Source organism: Mytilus trossulus, chromosome 1, assembly GCF_036588685.1.
Source record: "Mytilus trossulus isolate FHL-02 chromosome 1, PNRI_Mtr1.1.1.hap1, whole genome shotgun sequence".
NCBI classification, from domain to species: domain Eukaryota; kingdom Metazoa; phylum Mollusca; class Bivalvia; order Mytilida; family Mytilidae; genus Mytilus; species Mytilus trossulus.
This window is the reverse complement of record NC_086373.1, coordinates 59,273,597-59,300,787: the sequence shown is the minus strand read 5'-3', so window position 1 is coordinate 59,300,787 and position 27,191 is coordinate 59,273,597. Positions and strand designations below refer to the sequence as shown.

The window sequence follows — 27,191 nt, the reverse complement described above, 5'->3', positions numbered from 1 at the left end:
GCAATGGAACAGTAAAAAATAATGCTTTGCATCAGATTTCCCCTTGGAATATGTACAAAATGGCCTATCTCTATTGTTCATTATATCTGTGGTTTTGATACAATTGAAGTTTGAAAAGTTCGTACAAAAATTGCTACAGAAGGGTACATAAACCTTAAACATTATAAATTTCTGCAACCGAAACGATTTTCGGATCAACCTTCATTAGCAACGCTCATAGTAAACACATACACAGGTATTTGATAAAGTTCTAAAAAAACAAATGACTAAATACATTAAGTTCAATTTTGCTCGAGTTATGGTTAGATTCTTAATTGTTTAAATAATTTCTCACACAACAGTTCATCAGTTGTAGAATAAACATAATGGTATACAAATGAAATTATACTTTATGAGTTTGTTGAGTGCGAGACGTTTCTCTGGATTCGTTCATCAGCAACGTTCATAACCAAAGCATTGAAAGCTACAAAGACGTGTGAAGGCCTGAATGACCAACAAAATCCATTATTCTATGCTAATAGAAATAATCCATAAAGCTTTTTTTTCATCCACATTTGTGGGTTTTTTTTGGGACACAATAAGGCCTATTTTGTTAAAAAATAATCCGAGGATACCGAGAGATCAGTCTGCTGGAATTTCTCGTTGACATTATCGTTGTTGAATTTGGGTGTTTATTTTTCCGCATATTGTCGGCATTTCAATAAGAACTAACTGTGTGCCTTTTTTCTTGTTTTCATATGACTCAAGTGTTCCTTCAAACATGAGAATAAAAGAGCAGTTAAAATAGCTAGATCATTGAATTTCATATATAGGTATATTGATGATGTTTTTTCCATTAAATATCTAGACTTTTCTAATTTATATATCATCATAAACTTGTGATTAACGAAACCACATATACAGTTTCCTCTGCCTCATTTCAAACATTTACATCGAATTTGATAACAGCGGTTATCTTTAAACGAGTATCAACGACAAATGAGATGATTTCAATTTTGAAATTATGAGGGGTTTCTTTTCTAGTGCAGAACTATTCAAAACCTCATTCGTTAATTGAGTATATATATTACAATATAATGAAATTTTATACGACTCTCGTACGGGTGAAAGGTTTGTTGGCTATAGAACCAGGTTTGGTTCACCCTTTTCTTCATACGAAAATGCTTGTACCAAGTCAGGCATGTGACAGCTGTTGTCTTTCGTTGGATGTGTTTGAGATTTTGATTTTGCCATTTGATAAAAGACTTTCCGTTTTGAATTTTCTGCGGAGTTTGATATTTTTTTTCATTTAACTTTTTACAGGCATTTTCCTAATTTAGGCATTTTGTAAAATGGCTGAATGTTTAAACATTTTCTGAAATTGACATTTTCTTAAATGCCTGATATGTTTCAAGAAATTGAATCAATTGCTAGCTTCAAGCAAATAATATAAAATACATGAAATAGATGATAAAATGTCTTTGTAAGATAAAAAAAAGATTGGAAAACAAAGACTACTCTGAATTCTGAAAAAAAAATTCGCATGTGCTACTTTTTGAGTAAAATGAGTTGAAATTGTATTTATTTGCTCAAAAGTCGAATTTGTGGACGTATTTCTTTTCTCGATAGAAATACATACCTTTTTTAAAAGATAAACACAAGCTGTATTTTGTTAAAATTTTTGTCAATACTATTTATAAAAGTAAAATTTAAATTTGTGCACTTTGTTTTTCAAATAACTCATATTTATCAAATGTAACCGAATGTTGTGAAAAAACGTAATGTTTTGCCGCATATTTATAAATTAAAAATAATTGTACTATTTAAGTTTCATGAAAATTGGCACACATTATTTTCTAACGTAATAAAATCAAATGGCATGTTTAAACAAGGATGTCTATGAACCCGTTTTGAAGTTAGATAAGTTTGAATGATAAAAATCTTTCGAAAACTGAATCTTTTCCCGATAAGTCATAGTTTGACGTCGAAAAATAACAATTTACGTTAGCAACGTCATTGCCTCCCCTGTAAAAGAGGGACGAAAGATACCAAAGGGACAGTCAAACTCATAAATCTAAAATAAACTGACAACGCCAAGGCTAAAAATGAAAAGGACAAACAGAAAAACAATAGTACACATGACACAACATAGAAAACTAAAGAATAAACAACACGAACCCCACCAAAAACTAGGGGTGATCTCAGTTGCTCCGGAAGGGTAAGGTAATAGTATCGTATGAATTTAAAGACCTTGTTTTGCTACTTTCAATGATTATCAATTTATAACTACAATTATAACATGTCGGTTTTTTATTTTTATTTATTAAAATAGATTTATGGTACTATTAACTGTTGAATACACATTTATCTTAATATGACACATTTTTACATTTGTTTGTTTGCAATACATTATTTGGTGATGGATCTTTGCGTTTAAAAAGGTTGCTTAAAAGTTTATTTAGTTTCGTCAGTCCTTGATATTTTTTCCTTTCATCTACACCAGTTTTTAGGCTCGATGTATGCTCCAATTCTCTGCAATTAACTGTTTCTTTCGATTTAATATACTGTGCACCTTTAAGGCTATAAGGATTTCAGAATTTTATTTTGCTTCTGTTGAACTTTATAGATATAAGTCTCTTTGTAGTCTTCAAACATCGTGTTTTGGAAACTTTTACTGGAAGCCTCCACTTTTTCAAAAGTTTTCATCCTTTTATTTTTTATGTGCTTGCTCTTTTGTCTCTTATCTTCTTTCCGTGTTAAGCTTGTTGACCGAATTCGAAATGTTGTGGCTTGTTTGGCTCTTGTGTTGCCTAGTTGCTCTAACAGAATGTCAAATATTTCTTTAACAGCATTGTTGTCTTTAGCTGACACCTCTAGAAAACACCCACCAAGGTTCTCACTACATGCCCATCCCAATGCTTCAAATGTTTCTACCTCTCTATTGTTCTCTGAATCTGCTTTGTTCCCAACGACTACACAAGGTATACTCAAAACATTCTCTCTAATAGACTTTATCTGCTCCCAAATACGTTTAATCTCTTCGAAAGATCTCGCATCGCAAATTGAATATACAAGAATGAATCCTAATGCCTTTGAGAAGTATATTTTCCGCATAGCTGGAAAGTAAATATTTCCTGCCGTATCCAAAAAATTCATATATCTCCTCTTTCCATTGATACTGTATTGTTGAACATGCATTTCCTCCACAGTTTCTGAGTATCGGTTAGAGAAGGTTCCATGCAAATATCTCATCAGAATAGACGACTTCCCTACATATCCAGATCCTAAAACTGGTATTAGACAATTTGAATCAAGCTCTGACATTATTATAAGGTTCTATAGTTTGAATTTGATCAACTTATCTACACATACTTCAATTTATACAAAATTATTGTTTCAAGGTGTGAATGATATTTTCCAATCAATTGTCGAGAAGACAGTTCAATGAAAATTCACAGTGTAGGTGGTTTTATGTTCTATCCTTATTTAGATGGAATAATTATCATCTCCCCAATAGAGTAATTCCACAATACCAAAACTTTATATGGTTACCCTTCTCTGTTTAAGCATTGAGTGTAGCATTGGTCTTAGAATTAAAATCGCAAATAAAAACAAATCTTGCAATCTTATTTCCAAAACTTCAACGAAAAGGTTTAACCGTTTCTTTTCCTATTGAACGAGTTTGGTTTTGGGTTGGTTTTTTTCATTTTTAGATTCTTGTTTGTTTTCCGTCTTTTTCTGTTGTTCTGCATTTTGTTATCTGTCCTTCTATATTTTTGTTGTTCGATTGATCTCATGGTATATCTTTTTAAATTCATTAAAAGCAATTTTGTGTAAGGTGTTATCATTCTTTCAATGTATAAACACTGAGTTGTGAGTTCGAACCCAGCTCGTGCAAGAGCCCTCGATTCCAATCATAATTGACCTGGCTTGTCAGTTTTCCTATCGAAGGTCGGTAGTTTACTCCATTTCCTCCTCCCATAAAAACTGCCCGCCACGAAATAGCCCAAAAAATTAGCGCTTAAAAAATCAGCAATCAATCCAAGGTATAAAAGTGTGGTTGTTATTGTGAATCATAACCATATTAATACTACAATATGTAATTATATTATATTATATTATATAAACAGTATGAATAGTATTGGAGAAGCACATTAGTATATGTCTGTAAAGAAAATGAGAAAGCTAACATATGCAGAGGTATAAGTTACATGTTTAATAGAATATGCAGTGGAAGGCAAATCTGATTTATTACAAGACAAACCAGTGTTTGATAACAAGGCAGGACCATGGCAATGTTTATTCATTCGTTTGATGTGTTTGAATTGTTTTAATTTTGCCGTTTGCTTACGGACTTCCTGTTTAAAATTTTCCTATGAATTCGTTATATTTGGTTGTTTGGTGTGGTTATATTACTATTTTACAAGATGTGTTTGACAAATAAAGTGCAGTCATCTGAACAAAACAATGCACATAATTTTATAGTACACATAATACAAATACGGGAAAAGTATTTATCTTTCATTTAAGAAAAAAAAAAGATATCAACAATATAATGGTTTACTTTTTTAAATTGTTATTTGGATGGAGAGATGTCTCATTGGCACTCACACCACATCTTCCTATATCTAATGTCATGTTAATTGCATAAATAACAGAACAAAAAAATCCCCAATTAAAAAACAAAAATAAATTTAAAACAGTTGCAAATGTATTTGTACACATACAGCATAATCCTTCATTTGTGTTTATTCAAACGGGGAAAGTCAATATTACAGTGTTTTCTTTCATATATAAGTTTTTTTGTGTTTTACTTGTCATTTCAATAATGTTACTTTTCATATTTAGGCAATTCTATCTCTACGCAAAGTAGTTTGCTCTTCAAGTACCAATACATGCAAATTAAGAAGAAAATTAGAATCGATATCTTAAAAACTATTGTCTGAATTTTGAAAGTACTAACGGACCTGAAATATACATATGTATCTACAATATTTTTTTATAAAACAAACAAGAAAATATATACAAGTCGAATGGGTATAATACAGATTTAAGAGTTTCACACATCAGACTTATTGACCTTGCATGTACTTATGAAATCAAGGTCTGGATTACAAATTATCACACTTTTAAAAAGGAAACAAGTAAACAAATATTTCAGTGGGTGTAAGACCAAAATTAAATAGTTTTAAACATAGAAATATGAATAAACTCTATTTTATATTAAAGTGTAAATTGGAAAATTAGAAAAGGAAATGTAAACATCATTTACAAGTTTATGAAAAATTAAATTAAACATTATAAATTTCTGCAACCGAAACGATTTTCGGATTAACCATTTATTTAACATATTTCTTTAACAGCATTGTTGTCTTTAGCTGACACCTCTAGAAAACACCCACCAAGGTTCTCACTACATGCCCATCCTAATGCTTCAAATGTTTCTACCTCTCTATTGTTCTCTGAATCTGCTTTGTTCCCAACGACTACACAAGGTATACTCAAAACATTCTCTCTAATAGACTTTATCTGCTCCCAAATACGTTTAATCTCTTCGAAATTTCAGGTCATACTAAAACACGTACAGGTATTTGATAAAGTTCTAAAAAACAAATGAATAAATACATTAAGTTCAATTTTGCTCGAGTTATGGTTAGATCCTAAATTGTTTATATCATTTTTCAAACAACAGTTCATCAATTCTAGAATAAACATAATGGTATACAAATGAAATTATACTTTTAATTTATGAGTTTGTTGAGTGCGAGGCGTTTCTCTGGATTCGTTCATCATGAACGTTCATAACCAAAGCATTGAAAGCTACAAGAGCGTGAAGGCCTAAATGACTAACAAAATCCATTATTCTATGCTAATAGAAATAATCCATAATGGGTTTTTTTCATCCACAAATTTTTTTATTTTTTTTTGGGACACAATGAGGCCTTTTTTGGAAAAAAATAATCCGAGGATACCGAGAGATCAGTATGCTGGAATTTCTCGTTGACATTATCGTTGTTGAATTTGGGTGTAGATTTTTTCAGCATATTGTCGGCATTTCATTAAGAACTAACTGTGTGCCTTTTTTCTTGTTTTCATATGACTCAAGTGTTCCTTCAAATATGAGAATAAAAGAGCAGTTAAAATCGCTAGAGCATTGAATTTCAAATATAGGTAAATTGATGATGTTTTTTCCATTAAATATCTAGACTTTTCTAATTTATATATCATCATGAACTTGTGATTAACGAAACCACATATACAGTTTCCTCTGCCTCATTTCAAACATTTACATCGAATTTGATAACAGCGGTTATCTTTAAACGAGTATCAACGACAAATGAGATGATTTCAATTTTGAAATTATGAGGGGTTTCTTTTCTAGTGCAGAACTATTCAAAACCTCATTCGTTAATTGAGTATATATATTACAATATAATGAAATTTTATACGACTCTCGTACGGGTGTAATGTTTGTTGGCTATAGAACCAGGTTTGGTTCACCCTTTTCTTCATACGAAAATGCTTGTACCAAGTCAGGCATGTGACAGCTGTTGTCTTTTCGTTGGATGTGTTTGAGATTTTGATTTTGCCATTTGATAAAAGACTTTCCGTTTTGAATTTTCTGCGGAGTTTGATATTTTTTTTCATTTAACTTTTTACAGGCATTTTCCTAATTTAGGCATTTTGTAAAATGGCTGAATGTTTAAACATTTTCTGAAATTGACATTTTCTTAAATGCCTGATATGTTTCAAGAAATTGAATCAATTGCTAGCTTCAAGCAAATAATATAAAATACATGAAATAGATGATAAAATGTCTTTGTAAGATAAAAAAAAAAAAAAAAAAAGATTGGAAAACAAAGACTACTCTGAATTCTGAGAAAAAAAATTCGCATGTGCTACTTTTTGAGTAAAATGAGTCGAAATTGTATTTATTTGCTCAAAAGTCGAATTTGTGGACGTATTTTTTTTCTCGATAGAAATACATACCTTTTTTAAAAGATAAACACAAGCTGTATTTTGTTAAAATTTTTGTAAATACTATTTATAAAAGTAAAATTTAAATTTGTGCACTTTGTTTTTCAAATAACTCATATTTATCAAATGTAACCGAATGTTGTGAAAAAACGTAATGTTTTGCCGCATATTTATAAATTAAAAATAATTGTACTATTTAAGTTTCATGAAAATTGGCACACATTATTTTCTAACGTAATAAAATCAAATGGCATGTTTAAACAAGGATGTCTATGAACCCGTTTTGAAGTTAGATAAGTTTGAATGATAAAAATCTTTCGAAAACTGAATCTTTTCCCGATAAGTCATAGTTTGACGTCGCAAAAATAACAATTTACGTTAGCAACGTCATTGCCTCCCCTGTAAAAGAGGGACGAAAGATACCAAAGGGACAGTCAAAATCATAAATCTAAAACAAACTGACAACGCCAAGGCTAAAAATGAAAAGGACAAACAGAAAAACAATAGTACACATGACACAACATAGAAAACTAAAGAATAAACAACACGAACCCCACCAAAAACTAGGGGTGATCTCAGTTGCTCCGGAAGGGTAAGGTAATAGTATCGTATGAATTTAAAGACCTTGTTTTGCTACTTTCAATGATTATCAATTTATAACTACAATTATAACATGTCGTTTTTTTATTTTTATTTATTAAAATAGATTTATGGTACTATTAACTGTTGAACACACATTTATCTTAATATGACACATTTTTACATTTGTTTGTTTGCAATACATTATTTGGTGATGGATCTTTGCGTTTAAAAAGGTTGCTTAAAAGTTTATTTAGTTTCGTCAGTCCTTGATATTTTTTCCTTTCATCTACACCAGTTTTTAGGCTCGATGTATGCTCCAATTCTCTGCAATTAACTGTTTCTTGCGATTTAATATACTGTGCACCTTTAAGGCTATTGGATTTCAGAATTTTATTTTGCTTCTGTTGAACTTTATAGATATAAGTCTCTTTGTAGTCTTCAAACATTGTGTTTTGGAAACTTTTACTGGAAGCCTCCACTTTTTCAAAAGTTTTCATCCTTTTATTTTTTATGTGTTTGCTCTTTTGTCTCTTATCTTCTTTCCGTGTTAAGCTTGTTGACCGAATTCGAAATGTTGTGGCTTGTTTGGCTCTTGTGTTGCCTAGTTGCTCTAACGGAATGTCAAATATTTCTTTAACAGCATTGTTGTCTTTAGCTGACACCTCTAGAAAACACCCACCAAGGTTCTCACTACATGCCCATCCTAATGCTTCAAATGTTTCTACCTCTCTATTGTTCTCTGAATCTGCTTTGTTCCCAACGACTACACAAGGTATACTCAAAACATTCTCTCTAATAGACTTTATCTGCTCCCAAATACGTTTAATCTCTTCGAAAGATCTCGCATCGCAAATTGAATATACAAGAATGAATCCTAATGCCTTTGAGAAGTATATCTTCTGCATAGCTGGAAAGTAAATATTTCCTGCCGTATCCAAAAAATTCATATATCTCCTCTTTCCATTGATACTGTATTGTTGAACATGCATTTCCTCCACAGTTTCTGAGTATCGGTTAGAGAAGGTTCCATGCAAATATCTCATCAGAATAGAAGACTTCCCTACATATCCAGATCCTAAAACTGGTATTAGACAATTTGAATCAAGCTCTGACATTATTATAAGGTTCTATAGTTTGAATTTGATCAACTTATCTACACATACTTCAATTTATACAAAATTGTTGTTTCAAGGTGTGAATGATATTTTCCGATCAATTGTCGAGAAGACAGTTCAATGAAAATTCACAGTGTAGGTGGTTTTAGGTTCTATCCTTATTTAGATGGAATAATTATCATCTCCCCAATAGAGTAATTCCACAATACCAAAACTTTATATGGTTACCCTTCTCTGTTTAAGCATTGAGTGTAGCATTGGTCTTAGAATTAAAATCGCAAATAAAAACAAATCTTGCAATCTTATTTCCAAAACTTCAACGAAAAGGTTTAACCGTTTCTTTTCCTATTGAACGAGTTTGGTTTTGGGTTGGTTTTTTTCATTTTTAGATTCTTGTTTGTTTTCCGTCTTTTTCTGTTGTTCTGCATTTTGTTATCTGTCCTTCTATATTTTTGTTGTTCGATTGATCTCATGGTATATCTTTTTAAATTCATTAAAAGCAATTTTGTGTAAGGTGTTATCATTCTTTCAATGTATAAACACTGAGTTGTGAGTTCGAACCCAGCTCGTGCAAGAGCCCTCGATTCCAATCATAATTGACCTGGCTTGTCAGTTTTCCTATCGAAGGTCGGTAGTTTACTCCATTTCCTCCTCCCATAAAAACTGCCCGCCACGAAATAGCCCAAAAAATTAGCGCTTAAAAAATCAGCAATCAATCCAAGGTATAAAAGTGTGGTTGTTATTGTGAATCATAACCATATTAATACTACAATATGTAATTATATTATATTATATTATATAAACAGTATGAATAGTATTGGAGAAGCACATTAGTATATGTCTGTAAAGAAAACGAGAAAGCTAACATATGCAGAGGTATAAGTTACATGTTTAATAGAATATGCAGTGGAAGGCAAATCTGATTTATTACAAGACAAACCAGTGTTTGATAACAAGGCAGGACCATGGCAGTGTTTATTCATTCGTTTGATGTGTTTGAATTGTTTTAATTTTGCCGTTTGCTTACGGACTTCCTGTTTAAAATTTTCCTCTGAATTCGTTATATTTGGTTGTTTGGTGTGGTTATATTACTATTTTACAAGATGTGTTTGACAAATAAAGTGCAGTCATCTGAACAAAACAATGCACATAATTTTATAGTACACATAATACAAATACGGGAAAAGTATTTATCTTTCATTTAAGAAAAAAAAGATATCAACAATATAATGGTTTACTTTTTTAAATTGTTATTTGGATGGAGAGATGTCTCATTGGCACTCACACCACATCTTCATATATCTAATGCCATGTTAATTGCATAAATAACAGAACAAAAAAATCCCCAATTAAAAAACAAAAATAAATTTAAAACAGTTGCAAATGTATTTTTACACATACAGCATAATCCTTCATTTGTGTTTATTCAAACGGGGAAAGTCAATATTACAGTGTTTTCTTTCATATATAAGTTTTTTTGTGTTTTACTTGTCATTTCAATAATGTTACTCCTCATATTTAGGCAATTCTATCTCTACGCAAAGTAGTTTGCTCTTCAAGTACCAATACATGCAAATTAAGAAGAAAATTAGAATCGATATCTTAAAAACTATTGTCTGAATTTTGAAAGTACTAACGGACCTGAAATATACATATGTATCTACAATATTTTTTTATAAAACAAACAAGAAAATATATACTGTGAAAGTACTTTAATTCGTGGGTATCAATTTTCGTGGTTTGAGGAAAACTTACATGTTCGTGGGTTTTTAAATTCGTGGATTTTAATTTTCTAAAAATGAAAAAAAAAAAATTAAAGCCACTGTTTACAAATTGTCTAGATTGAGGAAATTGCAAAGTAAACATTGATCCGTGTAAATCGTAGTGAAAACACTAATTAACCCATGCTAAAGTGATCGATAAATTACGGACCATTGAAGGTGTTAATTAGGCCATAAACATGTCACCTACAGAAAACAGTAACATAAACATATGCTATAAACGTATCATGAATTGTCAAATAATTCTTATCCAAATGAAACCCAGCATGATAATATAATTTCCTATATGTACTAGAACAACGAGGATATTTTAAAATGAACACTTTATCATACTAGCATATCAATACTGGAAATCTTACTTTCGTCGATCAAAAGTATTTTAAATAGAAGTAAAAGATCAACAGTTGTACAGTCTAGGTATTAAAGTCTTGAAAGATTAAATGGTTATTATCATGCATGTGGTTGTAGTTGTATAACTGCTATAGATTAAAAAAATTCTTAGATTTGGCGTTATTCAATATATTCTCTAGATCATATCAGTAATCAAACCTACTGATGGGGATCTTCCCGTGTCTTGATTTTCTCACTGGTTGTTTTATTTCGTTGGACACTTGAATTCGTGGATAAAGTCATCCACGAAAACCACGAAAATTGGTACCCCACGAATAAAAGTACTTTCACAGTATAATACAAGTCGAATGGGTATAATACAGATTTAAGAGTTTCACACATCAGACTTATTGACCTTGCATGTACTTATGAAATCAAGGTCTGGATTACAAATTATCACACTTTTAAAAAGGAAACAAGTAAACAAATATTTCAGTGGGTGTAAGACCAAAATTAAATAGTTTTAAACATAGAAATATGAATAAACTCTATTTTATATTAAAGTGTAAATTGGAAAATTAGAAAAGGAAATGTAAACATCATTTACAAGTTTATGAAAAATTAAATTAAACATTATAAATTTCTGCAACCGAAACGATTTTCGAATTAACCATTTATTTAACATATTTCTTTAACAGCATTGTTGTCTTTAGCTGACACCTCTAGAAAACACCCACCAAGGTTCTCACTACATGCCCATCCTAATGCTTCAAATGTTTCTACCTCTCTATTGTTCTCTGAATCTGCTTTGTTCCCAACGACTACACAAGGTATACTCAAAACATTCTCTCTAATAGACTTTATCTGCTCTCAAATACGTTTAATCTCTTCGAAATTTCAGGTCATACTAAAACACGTACAGGTATTTGATAAAGTTCTAAAAAACAAATGAATAAATACATTAAGTTCAATTTTGCTCGAGTTATGGTTAGATCCTAAATTGTTTAAATAATTTTTCAAACAACAGTTCATCAATTCTAGAATAAACATAATGGTATACAAATGAAATTATACTTTTAATTTATGAGTTTGTTGAGTGCGAGGCGTTTCTCTGGATTCGTTCATCATGAACGTTCATAACCAAAGCATTGAAAGCTACAAGAGCGTGTGAAGGCCTAAATGACTAACAAAATCCATTATTCTATGCTAATAGAAATAATCCATAAAGCTTTTTTTTCATCCACATTTGTGGGTTTTTTTTGGGACACAATAAGGCCTTTTTTGTAAAAAAATAATCCGAGGATACCGAGAGATCAGTCTGCTGGAATTTCTCGTTGACATTATCGTTGTTGAATTTGGGTGTTGATTTTTTCAGCATATTGTCGGCATTTCATTAAGAACTTACTGTGTGCCTTTTTTCTTGTTTTCATATGACTCAAGTGTTCCTTCAAATATGAGAATAAAAGAGCAGTTAAAATCGCTAGAGCATTGAATTTCATATATAGGTATATTGATGATGTTTTTTCCATTAAATATCTAGACTTTTCTAATTTATATATCATCATGAACTTGTGATAAACGAAACCACATATACAGTTTCCTCTGCCTCATTTCAAACATTTACATCGAATTTGATAACAGCGGTCATCTTTAAACCATGCGCTTACTTCTTGTCTTATTACTTGGATTATAATTGATTAAAAAAAAAGCTTGTTAATTCATTTCATTAGCTCATACTAAGGCTGTTGACAGTTTTCAAAAAGACGCTTAGTTCGCGATTTTAATGCACCCACCAAACACACGACTTTATTGTATATCATTTGAAAGTTATTTTTTTTTGTACTTTTTGTTTTGCCCGATCGCCTATAATTCGTCACGGTGCAATTTTCTTTGAATCAAGTTCAAGGGTCAAACCTGAACATTCCTAAATTTAGCTTGAAATAAACAGAATGTCTCTTTCTGGTACTTGTATGATACTCTTTTCTAAAAATTATCTCAATCTCATTAAAAGAAATACAATAATTCAAAATAAAATGTAAACTTAAATGTTAATTGCACAAAATTTACAGAAAAGTGCATTCCTTGAAAACATTTCGTAAAGAGTAAAATCACAAAAAAAACTGAACACCGAGGAAAATTCAAAAAGAAAGTCTCTAATCAATTGGCAAAATCAAAAGTTCAAACACATCAATACGTGTGTGTGACTTGGTATAGGCATTTTTGTATGTAGAAAATGGTGGATTGAACCTAGTTTTATAGCTAGATTAACCTATCGCTTGTGTGACAGTCACATCAAATGATTAAATTGAAACAAAAGCTAAATGTTTCTTGAGGTTTGAATATTAATATGTCAAAAATAGAATAGATTTATCGTTTATCGGCCAAGGTATTTTTTAAACATTTAAAACTGCTATTTATATGATATTGGTAATGATGAAGCTTTCTAATGAAGCATTTGTAGTTTGTTTTAAAATACACCATCTTCAAATAGAGATCATTTTGCATTTTTTGGCTAGTTAATATTGCCATGAATTTTTCAATGTCGGCAGAAAATGATATTTTGAAAAGGGGTAGTGTATACTATAAGGGTATATTTAGTAAAAAAAGAGTTTTCGATATCGAAAGACATGTTACAAAGTTTATTTTCGTTAGCGAAGTTCCAATTTCGAAAGTGCACATATAGAGATTGTACTGTACTTGAAGGGAATTGTTTCATAGATATAGGAAGATGTGGTGTGAGTTCACATATGTAGTTCACATATTCAAATATATTCAAAAATAGCATGCACCTGATCAAATTGACCATAACATACCTGCTTTTTAGCTTTCTAGTTAAGCTAACCCAATCTTATTAAAATGTAGATCCCTCATTTCGTTATCCTCGTACACTCTATGAGCAGGCGAGTTATGATTGGTCTATATTTGAGTCAGATTATTTTAACCTATGTTTTTTTCACTTATTTATACCATTTTGTACTTTGTTTTCTCAAGACAACTAATTATTGTTGTGAGATATTCGCACCGTCAGACACTTAAACGAAAAATGATAAATGATAAAGTGAGAAAAATCACCAAAAGTCACTGCCTGATTAACAACAAAGGACTACGTGCAAACTAAATATCAACAAAAATAATTTGTATGTAGATGACATAAAACCAGTTAAAAACTGGATAAATTCAACCGAAATTTTCATTTCTCGCAATTTTTTAGAATAAAAATAATATAACCTCGTTTAAAGCATATATTTCTCTTGTACATTTATTATCTTTAATATGATAATATTCAATCAATGCTTGACAGATGATCTACTAAAATAGCTCTCTGTTTTCTGAATGCCTTAAATGAAAAAAGCATGTTTCACATCTACATTGAAATTTAAAATATACACTATGGCCCAATTAAAGTTGAAAGGGGTTCAAATGCATTTATATTACAGATTCTGTTTACTTGTACCATGAAGCCGAATTAAACATTAAAAAACAAAACTGCTTAGTAATACATGTAGCCTGCCTACGTTTACATATGGCTATTGGTGTTAATTTGAAGATTTGATGTTGTGACACTTAATTTCGTCCTTGATACTAATAGATATGTATATATAAACTAATGTACTGTTCACGGGGGGTGCCAGTTTTCGTGTCGAAGGTCGGTGGTTCCGTACGTGGGCACCAAGGAATATACAAACTGATCGCTGAAAAAAAAACTTTGGTAGCTTAAGGTGCTAAAAATTGCGTTCAACACCAACATTCAATCAATCATCTTTACTTTTTGGTGGGGTTCGTGTTGCTTAGTCTTTAGTTTTCTATGTTTTGTGTTCTGTATTATTGTTTGTCTTTTTGGGTTTTCTTTTTCAGTAAGTGTGTTGAAAGTTTATTTTCAACTAATAGAGTTTGAAATTAGTGTCCGTATTGTATATTTCACCTTTCTTTTACCATGACAATAATTGACTTATAAAATTCTAACAAACTAAAAAACAAATTTGACTAATACGTCAACAAATATTTTTGGAGAAATTGAATGTTATTATTTATAAGATCTGTGATTTCTAGATTCTGATTCTGATTCCATACTTCAAATGCCTGTATTTGTCATTGAGGGGCACACACCTTCACATAGAGATATTCGTACCAAAATGTCAAAAGTTGCAGAATTTGATTGAGAGTCCCTTAATACCATAAATACATGTCTTATGCATCTTAAGCAGGTAAATAAACACTGAGGTATGATACCGATGATACATCTACCAATTTAAATAAAGGAGTAGTTCAGGTAAGAGCCGATGTTGGCCTCAAATTTCAGATTCATCGGATGAAAGATTTTGTACACTTTTTAAAACATAAGTGTCTACTTTGTTCGATTCAATTGGTTAATGTGAAAGATTTGAACTGATTCGGTCATTAAAGACGCTCAAATGCAAGCTTAAATATGTGAATAATCTTTCAAATATGCCATATAATGTCACTTTTTATATGTTGTTTGTCAAAAATGAAAGTGGCTGCATCCGTATTCATATATATTTTATTTATTATCATAATATTCATCCTACATTTTTAAAATATTTAGAATTGACACGAATGCGGCCACTTCCATTAACCGTCTAAAATTGTACTCAAATGCTAAAAGATATTCATGTAGCAGAAGTTTTCTACTTTCCAATAAATAGTTAAAAGTCTACATTTTAGCAATTTTGTAAAACTGCTTTATTTTGGGGCAAAAAAAAAGGCTATTACTGAACCTACTCATTTGGCGAACATAAGTGTTTTGTTTTTTTTTATTATTCTTATTATCTTATGTTGTCATTTTTTTATAAGCCGTACGTGCGTGTTATACACATCTAGAATGCAAATCTAAGAGTTTGGACAAAAATAAATGATTGAATGTTTAAAAAATGTATTATTTTTTTCTTTGAAAACAGACAATATTGTGTTTTTCTAACAATTTGCATATGGTTATTCATATCACAACATATAAAATTGTGTTGTAGTCATGACACTTTGACTAGTTATAAAAGAAAAGCCTCCATATATTTGCAGAATGTTTGTAAAATTTACTCCATTGATTAAAATGTGAAAAAAATATCATGAGAGCAACTAAAAATCAAAAGACGAATTACGCCAGACAAAATGAGAGCAAACAGCAAAAAACACGAAAGGCAAACTGCAATCCAAAAATGTACCTCGAAACCAACGACACTTCGGGGAGAGGGGGAATTTTTATTATTCAGAATTTAGGAAATCGCATTTAAAGATGTGTTTTCTTTTCTTTTTCTTTTTCTTTTCTTTTCTTTTAAAACCAATGTTATAGAAATTGGGATTATAACTTAATAGCTTTAACATAGATGGATTATCATATAACGGTTTGATATAGTGGAGTAACTTTATGTTGGCGTTCATAATCATTAAGCCCAAGTAAGGATAGAACAAACAACCACCTTTACTTTATACATTTATATTAAATTGTCTTCGCGACAAATGATGGAAAACATAATTCACACCCTAAATTAATGTTGGTGTAACAAATGTCGTATGTGTGAAAAACTTGATGAAATTCAAACTCTACAACCTCGCTACAAGGTCAGAGCTTGCTTTAAAATGTCAAATTCCAGTTTATGTTCGGGATATGTCGAAATTAAACTCATTATAGATACCAGGATCGCAATTTTATATTCATTAATATTTTCAAGACGTGCGTTTCGTCTACAAAAACCTCACCAGTGAGTCAATGACGCACGAAATAAAGGTCAAATAAAGTACGAAGTTGACTGAGGAGCATTGAGGACCAACTTTCCTAAAAGTTTTGAAAAATACAGCTGTAATCTATTCCTGAGGTAAAAAAAGCCTTAATATTTAAAAAATTCGAAGTTTAGTAAGCAGTTAATGATATTGGTCAAAAAGTCTTCTTTTCTGGTGCGATATTTACATGGAACCTTTATAATCGATAATAAGAAACTTTGGAGGTGCGCTTGTTCCTAAGTACAGTATCAATGGAAAATGAAGATGCATCAACGTTTTGGATACTGTAGGTCTAAACTGTTTATTTTCAAGCTATATGAAAAAGATATTCTTTCCAAAAGCATTAGAATTCATTTGATTTCATTTGATTTCAGATACAAAATTCTTCCAGGAGATTAAAAGTATTTGGAAGCAGTAATAGTCTCTCATAGAGAATGTTTGGGTATATCTCGTGTAGTCGTGAGTTAACATAATGCAGTCAGAGAACAATAAACAGGACCTTTATTTGTTCTCTATAAAGGTGTTGGCTAAAGGCAGCAATGTTGTTATAGAAATATTTTATATTATTCTAAAGCAATTAAGGAACACAAGAGCCAAACAAATCAGATTAACACTAAAAGGGGATAAATGACAAAAAAGAACAGACACATAAAAATAAAACATAAAGAGGTAGGGCCAATATGCCGAGGATTTTTTTCACAGAAGGGCCAATTTCAAAAAGTGCCAACAGAGTAAAATTCACTATAAAAACAAAAAATAAAAATGTTTTTTGATCAATATCTCGATTTACATATAGTATAATATGTGTGATCAATAGTTAATTTAACCCTAAAAAAGGATGAAAGTCCAATATCCGGATTTTCGGGTGTTTTTATGTGGAAAAACAGGGAATCCCCCAAGAAGGACATTTCAAACCAAAAAAAAAGTTATGCTTTTTATGACTGTTGTTATTCATACTACTTTTTACTTCAAAACTGAAATTGGTTTAGTGTGTCCTTATTACATTAAAAACAACTTTTTAAAGAAAAAATTGTAACATCGATAAATTGTACCAATATAGCTTCTAAATAAGAGTCATAATGATAAGTGTCGCCAAAGCTTAACCAGTATCTTCATCTAGAGCACAGAACTACTAATAAAAGACAGTTTTGAAGAAAGGGTTCGAACCTCGCTCAGAACTTTTGCATTTTTTTGTGTTGTTATATTAAATTTTAAAGTTTCTATCATATTTTTTCGGATGTTTGCTTGATTCATAGAGTCATTCTGGTTCATTTTGACTATTCAGTTAGTTTACTAGTATATAATTTTACGTGTATCAAAGAAAAAATAATGTATCGCTTATTGTGTGCAATCCTATGACTGTCCATACTCTTGAGATACTTTCTATTCATGTGTTTACATTATTACATATATCCAAGGGACAACTGCCGTCAAACTGATGTAGGTACCTGCACATAACCAATAACACGAGAATTAATTCTATAGAAATTAAGCCTACATGTTGCGGGTGTAATATACACATAACTTAAGATAAGGCCATTGTATACAAGTTTCATAACAACAAAAAACAATTCGTCGAAACCTTTTTTGAACATGGTATTATATGTAACAAATGCAGTCAACAACAATTTTGTCGCCAAATCACAAACTGTAAAGATACTAGTACTGAAATGTTTACCACCGTCTATACACGGGTACATAACTCATCAGAAAAATAAAACAACATAACAGAACAAATCAATTACACTTCAAATCGTGATTGTAGGTAAAACATCAAGAAGCTGTTGCATCTGTATCACAACGAAGGGCCGATTTGTTAAAATTACAGAAAAGGCAATAAAACATGAAGTAGTAACACAGGGTGATCTATGACCAACTGATGTAAGATGGTCTCCGGTTAAGATATATACATGTACATGTATTTTCTTGTCTTATCTTATAGACGATAAAACCTTAAAAGACCAGGACAAATACAGATATGCATATTCAGAATGAGAAAATCACGATTTGAATTAGTTCGATATTATTTGGCTCCTTGACAAGTGACATGGTATGGCACCTTGCATAAAGCATGTTAATAATAAAATAAAATCAATATTAAAAAATTAATAGTCATGGCCTTGTTTTTGTAGGAATACCTGTTCAAGGTATGAAAATAGTTGATGTGACGTATTTTTATGTACTATAATAAGCATCTATCGGGCTATTTAAAACATGATTTACCTATCTTATCGAATGAAACAAATTGCCGGCAAATTGTCCCTACCTCTTTGATTATCTATGAGAAAGTTAATATTTCCATGAGACGGTGTTAACGTTGTTCAAGACTACAAAGAAAATTATATCAAAAAGTCCAACAGAAGCTACATGAGATATAGAAAAATCCATTAGCTATAACAATGATAACGATGCACGGACTATAAACCGAAAATGACAGAAACGTCAGAGAATTTGAACACGCAACTATACTTATAACTTACAAATGGTGAATGATGCTGAAGGGAAATCTCAGGGATGAAGAAACAAAATAGCCAGATATACTGAAGACAGATGCGGTTGTCTGTTTATGGTCGGATTGTTGTCTTTTTGACACATTCCCCATTTCCATTCTCAATTTTAGATATACATAAACTTAAATCGTTCAAACGAGAGAATGACCATGTATGATTTAAGGCACCAAGATAATGATTTGTCATGTACCAGGTCAGGAGTGAGACATTTATTTTCTTTTCGATCGATCTGTGTGATTGCTGTTTTTGCTTTCAGTTGCAAATATGTTATTAGATATAGTAAGATGTGGTGTGAGTGCCACTGAGACAACTCTCCATCTAAATAACAATTTATAAAAGTAAACCATTATAGGTCAATGTACGGCCTTCCGTGACGGAGCCTTGGCTTACACCAAACAACAAGCTATAAAGGGCCCCAAAAATTACTAGGGTAAAACCATTTAAACGGGAAAACCAACGGTCTAATCTATATAAAAAAACGAGAAACGAGAAACACGTATACATTAAATAAACAAACGACAACTACTGTACATCAGATTCCTGACTTAGAACAGTTGAAAACATTTGCAGCGGGATTAAACGTTTTAATGGTACCAAACCTTCTCCCTTTTTCTGAAACAATAGCATAACATCACAACATTGAAAAATACACGATAAAATATCAATTGGCAGGCTTAACTCAATCAAAAAACGTAAATTAACACACTATAAACGAATAAATTTGATCATGCATTATTAAGACGTGTACAATTTGGTTATAATTCGTAAAGGTTATTTCTGTCGTGGATTGGGCTGCAATTGAAATGAAGGTACTTTGGACAAAGACAAAAATGCCACTTGCAGAACATGCAGCCATAGAGTTCTTAAAGTTCAGAAAGTGTTGCAACATATTAAATGTTTTCATTAAAAGAAATTGTAATTTACACACCCATGGCACATCCAAAAATTGTGATCATCTTTTTCATCTAAACATTTCAAGAAATGATTAATAATTGTCGAGGTATGTGCTTGTGTGAATTGATAGTAATGCTCCGGCTACAATTCTTTCTTCTTTTTTTTTTTAACATTTCATTCTATTAAAAAAATTAAGTCATTTTGTAAAATGCCTTTCAATTTTTCAAGGCATTTTTATATAAAATGCCTAGAAATTTTACTCATTATGTATAATGACTGAATCTTGCAAGCATTTTTGAAAATACCGACAGTTTTCAAAATTTGTTTTGAAAATTTATGACTTTAACATATATAAGCACGATGGAAATTTTCATAAAAGTTTTTGGGCCAGTTTTCAAAACTGTCAATTTTTTTAAGCACTTTAAAGGGCTTTTCTGCCTCAGGAACAGAATGCATTAGCTGTGTTTGGCAATACTTTTAGGAATTTTAACTCCTCAATATTCTTCAACTTCGTACTTAATTTGGCGAGTCTTTTGTAGACGAAACGCGCGTCTGGCGAAAATGAAAAAAGTCCATCCTGGTATCTATGATGAGTTTATTCAGTAGCATTTGCTACTAGGTCCCTGTACTAGGTCCCTGTCAATCAGATGCAGACCTAAGATTTCCGAAAAGGTGGCTCGCTGACTGAAAAAGGGGCCTCTCATGGGGATATTCAAGTAATCACATAATCTCATTTTGGTTTCAAAAATATCACATACTAATCATTAAAGGGGCAATAGTTACGAGATATATATTAAAAATCTAAAATATGGATTTTGTTTGTTTGTTTGTTCAATCATTAATAAAAGTAAAACAGTGAAATAATGATTCGCTTTTAGTAGCCTGGATACCTGGCCTAATCATACTGCGACGATCATGTAGCGGAGCAAATCAGTACCCCGGCTACGCTTTTAGCAGCCAGCTAGGTTCAATTTTGTCAAATTAAGCTAAGCAACATTGAGAATGAATTATTCCCTTGGTAAAGATGGATAACGCATGCATTCGATTATTTAAAGGAAAAGAAAGTGAAACAAAGGTAAATCATTTGATTTGCCTGATTCGATTCACACAAAAAAAATCATTCTTATGTATACAGGTAAAAAAGCTACTTAGTATAAAAGAGGGACGAAAGATACCAAAGGGACAGTCAAAATCTAAAACAAACTGACAACGCCATGGCTAAAAATGAAAAAGAAAAACAGAAAAACAATAGTACACATGACACAACATAGAAAACCAAAGAATAAACAACACGAACCCCAAAAACTAGGGGTGATCTCAGGTGCTCCGGAAGGGTAAGCAGATCCTGCTCCACATGCGGCACCCGTCGTGTTGCTTATGTGATTACAAATCCGGTAAATAGTCTAATTCGGTAGGTCAAATTTATGAAAGGGAAGGGGATTGTAGTTACGACGTAAGGAACATATCCGATATCATTTGTGAAACGGTTATTCCATAACGGTCAACCAACTCGTGATGGCGTCCGTAAAATTTACGAAGGGATGATTTCAACTTCTCCATTTGGAACTCTTGGTTTAATAGCTTCCTTGTAAAGTTTTGTCTTCAACCGACCCTCATTGTCAATTTCTAGATGTAAGTCAAGATATGAAGCCGACAACTATATCTGTAGTATCCTTTATCTCCAATTCGATGGGATAGATGCGATATATGTCAATCCAAAAAAAAAGCAAATGGGCCAGATAACATACCGAACAGAGTCCTAAGGGAATATGCTACAAGTATCTCGCCATACATAACAACATTATTCAAGAAAACATATGATGAAGGGGCTGTCCCAAACGAGTGGATATAACAGCTATCATCACAGCACTTTGTAAAAAAGAAGACAAAAGCTTGCCAGTTAATTATAGACCTGTTTCAACATTGACGTGATCAGTTACATGCAAACTCACGGAACACATCATTTTCAAACACATTATGCAACATCTTGAAAAATAGGAAATATTAGTCGATTACCAACATAGGTTCAGACAGAAAAGATCATGCGAATCTCAATTGAAGATATCGCAAAACATCTAGATAAAAAAGAGCAAGTGGATATGCTTATATTAGATTTCAGCAAAGCATTTGATGTAGTGTCTCACATACTATAGCACTATGGAATAAATGGCAAAATAATAGACTGAGTAAAGGACTGGCTCACACAAAGATAACAGTGTGTAGCTGTTGAAGACGAAACATCTACAAATGCCTTTGTAAAATCAGGAGTACTCCCCAAGGTATACAGTTTTAGGTCCACTGATGTTTCTTTGGTACAATGACATTGGGGATGACTAATGTTCTAAAAATAAACCAACAAGAAAAAACCTTTATTACATAACTATCACATGCATGGCCAAGTTTAAAAAAATGTAAGCCAAAACCTATATTTAGGAGCTCAGTTTACCAACAATCTAAAATGGGATATACATATACAGTGTATCAATAACATCACGGGAAAAGCAAATAAATCATTAGGCTATCTGAGGAGCAACATTGGCAAATTCCCAGAAGAAACTAAGAAAATAGCATATCAAGCCATTGTCAGACCAAAAGTCGAAACCACTTCAAACAGATAGAAATGGTGCAAAGAAGATCAGCCCTTTTCATCAAACATCAATACAACAGAGAACCTGGGTCAGTTACTAGTCTACGGAAGGAGCTAAAACTACCATCATTAGAAACTAGACGGAAATTAAACGGCTTAATTTGCTTGTTTCACAAAGCTTAACATAAAAAGATAGCCACAAATATTCCAGATTATATAGAACAAGGCAGGACAACACTGATGAGAATAAAAAAATCCATTTTTTTCAAGTTTCAAACAAGATCTTCAAAAGTGATCAAAAACACGGTGCTCGATTATCAAATAGGCATGAAATGTGTTTTCCGGTTGATCAAATAATCACTAAAAAAACGATAAAGTATTCACAAATCCCGTGAAGACTCTGAGGCTCAAAAATCTTGAGGATTTTAACCGTGTTAGTGATATTACACCGATTCATTTCTCCTGACATAGGAGGGAGCCGTTCAAGTGCACGTCTAATGCCTGTGAACACAGTGTTATGAGTAGTCTCAGAGTACAGGTAAACAGGGCGGCCGCTCCAGCGATTTCATATTAAAACTTCCAAAATTTTCTTCAACATTTAGGAGGAAATCTCATGTCCTATGATAAAGTTAGCGATCCTTTAAAACAATTTTAGAAATATTTGAAAAACCGCGGGTTATATTGACGTCAATGTAACATAGACGACAAAAGGAGGAACTGTTTGGCCAATCAAAAAAGATCTTACATCACGTGAAATCGATACGGAAGAGAAGAATTCCGAGGTCAATCATATTTTCGCATTCTTCTGAGGTAGTTGTTTTTGGTTGCATGTCTTTAGCATGATAATAAGTTGACATTTCCAAACACCAAATATTTACCCTGACTGCATTTCCTACTAAAAATATCATCTATGTATCTCTTCACACCTTATTTCCCCTCATGCAGGCAAACCGGTCAAGTGGCCTTCACCACTTGTTTTTGCGAATATGTAAACACTACGGACTATTCTCGAAATCTCTTTTTAACTTAAGAGATCTGTGTCATCACTTATTGGGTGGAAAAGAAGCACTCTGAAAAGAAAATGTAAACATGTGACTGATAAGTTAAAGTTTTAATTGACTAAAATAACATCAAATTGTACAATGTTGTATGCATAATTTATCAAAAAACATGGAAATATGAAGCTGGTTTTGCATGTTTGTTTCTCCTAGGCCTGTTTCCATCCAACACCTTTTGCATGTGTACAATCTTCAGGCCTCAAAGTGAACATCTCATAGATTTCTGTGCTATTGAGAATTTCCAAGGAAAAAGCATTTACATGATGAATGAAAACATGATCTTTCCATAATTGGTTTTAGATTTACTTTTTATTGACCATGACAATACACCACTATTAAGTCTAATACAAAAAAAACCTGCTGCTTAGACAACTTCTTGTTAGGTTCAAGTATTAGACTGTCTTGCAAACAGTTAATTACATCAGTAGTGTTGTTCCGATGATCGGAATAAGTCGGAAATCAGTTGGTTGGGACTGGCGATGTCGATAATCGATTGGGATTTTGTTCAATCGATTGTCGTTAAAGCTTCCGGACTTTGAGCTTGTCAACTTCCGGTCCGTTTATTGATTGCATTTCATATGCGCAGTCAAACAATATTAACAAAAAATATCAGTCGATGACAGTAACAATGTCATACATCCTATAATTAAAGAAATAACTAATTTCCTTCTTTATAAACGTGACAAAAAGCATTTGCAGATTGATGGAATGGTATTTAAGATTAATAACTTTGTATGAAATACTTTCTTTCAATTCCGGTACTTGTTACTTGAGAGCGTACAAATAATTCTGATTTTAGACAAAATAATTCCGTTGCTTCATTAAAACGTGTTGCAAGTTGCCTTTTATTAATGTGTTATCCATTTGTAGCATCAAAAACGTCATATTCCTTTCCAGATTGCTTGCCAAACATCGTTTACTTTTGTAAATTTTCCGAAATTTGTCCGCCATTTATAAAAATATAACAATCACAAATCGGATACGGTTCAACTATGTAAAAATTACGCATTCTTGCAATTATAAGTTCAGACACACGAATGACACAATTGAAAGAAAATAATGATTACAAAAGTAATAAAAGCGTTCTACACGAATTAACAGACATTGGCTTAATACCCATGTTTACTGTAAAATGCAAATGCATTGTTTTATTTTTTTCTGGTAATTTTAAATTTCTAAAAGTTATAAAAAACTTTATATATCTTTTCCTTATTTGAAGCATACAAATGTTCATACAGCTATGTTATTGAATTTTTTTTTGCGAGTTTCACCATTGAAATTTAGAAATGTTAGTGTCACTGTTGGTAATTTTGAGATAAAATATGTTCAATATGAATCTTGATTCTTATATATTAATTCATTGTTTTAACTGCTAAATAGATAATTATCAAATGTACTAGAATTATAATTTAGTAGTAATTATGCCAGAATATGAAATGGAAACAAAAGATCAAATATGAATACTGGTATATAAACTCTGCAATGATATGGATATACACATTAGACAAGTACAATGAGACTAAATGCAGTATTTCCTTTAAAAAAAGAGGGCAAGGTGTTATGATCCGATTATAACCGATAGTCGGTTGGTTGCTGCCAACCGATTGTAATAGATAATCGATTGGTAATTTCAACCGATTATCCAACACTAATTGTAAGATATAACTGATGTATTATACATCAGTTATATCTTACAATGGTTCGAACATGTCTTTGGAAAAGCTTAACACATAATAATTATAATTATATTAAACCGGGCCTCAGATAACTTCAACTAGATGAAAAAGTATTGTAATTTCAATTCTTTTTCGCATTGGAATAAAGACAATTAGCTATAGACCTTGTATGGACAACATCATGTTCAAATATGTTACATACATTGTAAATAAATTAAAGAACTTTCATCAGTTATTTATTTTTACTGTGTCTTTAATACATACCTGCCAACTTTTCAACTTGCGCATGGGGATTTTAATACATGCAAGGATGGATCCTATAGTTCTACAAAACCATCAAGGGGGCCTTCAAATATGTTTTAATGATCTTTTTTGGTGTCTTCATACTCTTACAAGCCTATAGCCATTATAAAATTTATTATTTTGTTTAAATTGTGGACAAAATTGCTTTTTTTAAATTTCCATTTGGGAGCCTCCGTGGGGGAAATCCCCCGCAAATAGTAACAGTTGGCAGGTATGCTAATACAGAGCAAAATTAATTGTTACCAATCATAAACCTATCTGTGATTACTCATTCCTCGAAACCTTTTGGGTAATAAACGATTATGAATATAAAGTTTTTGTGTATGGTGTACAACAACTTAATTATGCACCGTACATAAGGTGTATGTGGTCAGCTAAACACCGTACACAATGCTTCTTTAGGGATAAAATATTGAAAAATAACATATGTATGTAAGATTTCAATGCCAATTATTGAAACAGCTATACTTATTACACACACACAGTGACCTTCTATCAGAAAAAGAGTTGCAATGAATATATAGAATTATATTTAGATGAGATGACGGCCAACTTCTTTCACAAGTATTTGCACATGCTTTTAGTAATTCCTCTTGTTTTGGGAAAATAATGAGACATCTCTAATCACCAACCTACGACCAAATCATTTCTTAAAACAGCACCTATGTTTAGATTCAAGTACATATTGATATTATGTGAACAAAACAAATATTTTTCGTTACCTTGTAAGATCAAAATCGCTCCCGCCCGCTTGGTTAGTACCTATATCCGCTGTACGATGATACACGGTGATTAACACAAATGAAATTGCAGGCAGAATCCTTCACATCACCACATGTTCTGTGAACAATGTAACTAAACAATCTACAAAATAAAAACATGTTTAAGATATTTAACAAGTATATTGTTTAAGTATCTTAAACATGTTTTTATTTTAATTTATGACATAATGAAACTGATACCTAAATTATTTTGTATAAAAACAATCAAAATTCTGACTATAAAACCTGTTTTGGTTAAGCAAAATTGAGAATGGAAATAGGGTATGTATAAAAGAGGCAACACACTTACCAAGGAGAAGAAAACAACCCGAGGCCACCAAAAGGTCTTCTACATACATGAACTAAGCGAGAAAATCCTGTACCCTGATACAGCTTTAGCTGAACCCTTTAACAGAAACCTGTACTTTTTCAGTGGAGATACATTTTTGTAAATGTCACACTAAACTCTGAAACAAAAAAATGAATGAAAATTAAAAAAAAAAACATTTGAGACTATCAAAGGCTAGAGGCTCTTGGGTTGTGACAAATTCAAAAAACACAACAGAGTCAAACATGTTTTGTAAGATCTCAATCCTCCCTTATACCAAGGGAGAATAAACAGTTAAAAAAAAATGACAATGATTCATAAGTTATCAATCAATCATTCTGCTTACAGTAGTAGATATACATGTCCATTTATAAGAAGATGTGGTATGAGTGCCATTGAGACAACTCCATCCAAGTCACAATTTGTAAAAGTAAACTATTAATCAGGATTATAGGCTTTCAAAAACAGAACCTTGGTGTACATTGTACACTAAACAGCTAGCTCTAAAGGGCCCCAAACATGGGCCAGTGTTGAATCATTCAAACTGGATAACCAAGGTTCTAATCTATATTAAAA

The 27,191-nt window shown here is 31.7% G+C and overlaps 3 protein-coding genes across 10 annotated transcripts in view; 1 reads left to right on the top strand and 2 right to left on the bottom strand.

Annotated features, from left to right (window-relative positions):
• Positions 1 to 2,559: 2,559 nt before the first annotated feature.
• Positions 2,560 to 3,303, bottom strand: LOC134681801 (GTP-binding protein Di-Ras2-like). The gene has a single exon (XM_063541475.1). It carries the CDS (start codon positions 3,301 to 3,303, stop codon positions 2,560 to 2,562), a length of 744 nt encoding a protein of 247 aa, XP_063397545.1.
• A 4,397-nt stretch (positions 3,304 to 7,700) lies between these two features.
• Positions 7,701 to 8,654, bottom strand: LOC134681709 (GTP-binding protein Di-Ras2-like). Its single transcript, XM_063541377.1, has one exon. It carries the CDS (start codon positions 8,652 to 8,654, stop codon positions 7,701 to 7,703), a length of 954 nt encoding a protein of 317 aa, XP_063397447.1.
• Positions 8,655 to 23,164: 14,510 nt separating this feature from the next.
• The window catches only part of LOC134680677 (plasma membrane calcium-transporting ATPase 2-like), a 119,907-nt gene continuing 115,880 nt past the window's right edge, over positions 23,165 to 27,191 (top strand). For 4 of the 8 annotated variants that reach the window (XM_063539928.1, XM_063539936.1, XM_063539837.1 and 1 more), the window contains exon 1: positions 23,165 to 23,299. The gene's annotated coding sequence lies outside the window, so the exon portion shown is untranslated. Of the gene's footprint in view, positions 23,300 to 23,446; positions 23,573 to 27,191 lie in introns of those variants that run through there. The other 4 variants (XM_063539944.1, XM_063539846.1, XM_063539855.1 and 1 more) reach the window with 4 other exon arrangements.

What these genes read in the sequence shown, in the direction of transcription:
- LOC134681801 (XM_063541475.1), bottom strand. Translation starts at nt 3,303, where the DNA reads ATGTCAGAGCTTGATTCAAATTGTCTAATACCAGTTTTAGGATCTGGA.
- LOC134681709 (XM_063541377.1), bottom strand. Translation starts at nt 8,654, where the DNA reads ATGTCAGAGCTTGATTCAAATTGTCTAATACCAGTTTTAGGATCTGGA.